The sequence below is a fragment of the Eucalyptus grandis genome, chromosome 5, assembly GCF_016545825.1.
Source record: "Eucalyptus grandis isolate ANBG69807.140 chromosome 5, ASM1654582v1, whole genome shotgun sequence".
NCBI lineage: Eukaryota > Viridiplantae > Streptophyta > Magnoliopsida > Myrtales > Myrtaceae > Eucalyptus > Eucalyptus grandis.
In genome coordinates this window covers 36984584-36986853 of record NC_052616.1, presented here as the reverse complement: position 1 = coordinate 36986853, position 2270 = coordinate 36984584, and the positions used below count along the sequence as shown (strand labels likewise).

The window sequence follows — 2270 nt, the reverse complement described above, 5'->3', positions numbered from 1 at the left end:
ACTTCTCAGTCCATGCTGTGAGAATTTCAAATATTGAAAGACATGTGAACTAGAAATGATATTTTTGCAATTTGACCTTTTTGGTTGTTAATTTGACAATTAAATTATAGGTTCTGTTAACCATGCAACAGTTCTTATACACTATAAATTATTTGCCCTAATTTAATTTGTGCATCAAGAACTCCCGACTTGAAGATTTCGATATGAATAAGAGAACCGTGTGCAATTCACTAATTTTACTTATTAAAGCTCAAAATTAGTTCTCGAGTTTTGTTCTACAACATATATTAGTTCTACTATGTGAATTTCATGTCTTGATATTTAACTGGGTCGCGAAAATTTCGATCTAGAAGTTTCATAAATTTTCTGAATAATTACCTTATAACCAGGTAAATGAGCTTCAAATTAGATGTTGATTTCTTATCATGCTACCCACAGCAATTTCGGTCATTTTGCATCTTTAATTTTAAATGAAATCCACTCAAGGCACCCGAATCCTAATAATTGGATCGTTGTTAATTTTTTAAATGCATGAGTAAGCTTCGTGACACTGTTTCTTGAACTTATGTCCAAATTCCCTTCATTATCGCATTACTCACAGCAATTTCAGTCTTTTTTGCAGCTTTAATTACTAATTCAGGGCACCCGAATCGAGTTTAATGGTGCAAACTCCTTCTAATTGGAACGTCATTAGGCTATCAAATAAATGGTTAACCTTCGTGAAAAAGGGGTATAAGCTGGCGCATGATCTAAAGCCAGAATGACCATACAAAGGAGGAGGAGAAAGGAGAGGTATACTAATAGAGTAATTTTTCTCATCAGTTACAAACGGACTGGAGTGATTTTTTCACGATCTTATGGATGTGGTCAAGAAACTATATATCTTGATTCCTTTTTTGTATGTAAAAATCCCATTATTCATTTCTTTTTAGAACTTTGTAGCCCAAAATGAAAACGAAATATTGTCACAAATTGATACAAGCACAGGTTTTTTTTTTAAATCCTTTTCATCCCTTATAATTTTAAAGTTAATGCTTTCACAAACGGCTTTCTAAATCTAAAAGAGATCAATCGATAGAAACAGAGAGATCTATGCAAAGATGCAATAAAAATACAAGGTCCTGCCCATTGAACCCTCAATAATCTTTCCTGCTTCAGTACTTCCTCAACATTTTATTGACTCGTATATCTATAGATGAGGAATAAGGAAAAGCACCCTTTAGACACTATTATAGTTGTCTCATAGTCACCTACTTGATTAATTCAGTATGCATGCTCCGGTGCAAATGCCGGTGCGGGGACAATGGTCTCATACTGTAACGTGATATACTCCTCCCATAATTCATCCACAGACTGACCAAGAAGGATCACGAAAAACGCATCGGAGTACAAACTCTCCATCATTGCGTTGAGGTCCGACACGAACCCACGCCTCTTCCCTCTGCAAAACTCCAGGAAATACGCCGTCACGGCATACCCATCGTCCCATCTGGAACCAGACCCTCTCGGCGGCCAATACTTTGATGGCCATCCCGCGTTCAACCGGATGTAGTCGGCAATGCCCGTGATAAGGCCGATGGGGGCAGTATCACTGCCTGTCCATTGCCATACGCGAGCGCTCTCGTGGTATACAATCCCCGTGAACTCGGCCTTCACGTCACCAACATATGCTTGGAGGTAGTCTGCGTCCACTCGGAATTGGTTACCGTTGTTGGTTGCGATGGTGGGGGGATATCCATTAGCGACAAAGCTCTCGATGATCGCAAGCACCGTGGAGTAGCCTCTTCCCCCACCGTTGCTTTGATTGAACGTCTCCAAGACGAAGTCAGAAGCGGTTGATAAAGTTTCCAAAGCGAATTCAGATCCGATGTCATCCTTGAATCTGTCGCCGGGGGTGTTGGAGGTGTTGTCAAGGACCTCGCAGATCAAGTCTCGAGCTTCTTGTGTTGGTTTCAGAGCAACGAAGACAAAAATGAAGAGAAGAAAGAGCTTCAAAGGTCTCATTCTGAGAAGATGTAATGTATCAGATTGTGATGAGGTTTATGGAATCTCTTGTGTCTGCTCGTGGAGTATATATATAAGGTAATCTCGAGGATGAAGTAAAGACACGAGATCTATTCATTTAATGTAGTTGACTGTTGCAACTGCACATGCTGTAGTGATTGTCGCCATCACAGTATGTTTCTATCCCAGAAGTGGAGTACAAAGTTCGTTTATTAAGATCGCTTGGAATCATGAAAAATTTCAAAAAGCGAAAAACTGAATAATTA

At 39.4% G+C, this 2270-nt stretch overlaps 1 protein-coding gene across 1 annotated transcript; it reads right to left on the bottom strand.

Moving 5' to 3' along the window:
- Positions 1-1263: 1263 nt before the first annotated feature.
- LOC120293879 lies at positions 1264-2004 on the bottom strand. Its single transcript, XM_039313659.1, has one exon. It carries the CDS (start codon positions 2002-2004, stop codon positions 1264-1266), a length of 741 nt encoding a protein of 246 aa, XP_039169593.1.
- Positions 2005-2270: the final 266 nt, after the last annotated feature.

Excerpts from the sequence above, each read along its gene's own strand:
- LOC120293879 (XM_039313659.1), bottom strand. The coding sequence starts at position 2,004 with ATGAGACCTTTGAAGCTCTTTCTTCTCTTCATTTTTGTCTTCGTTGCT.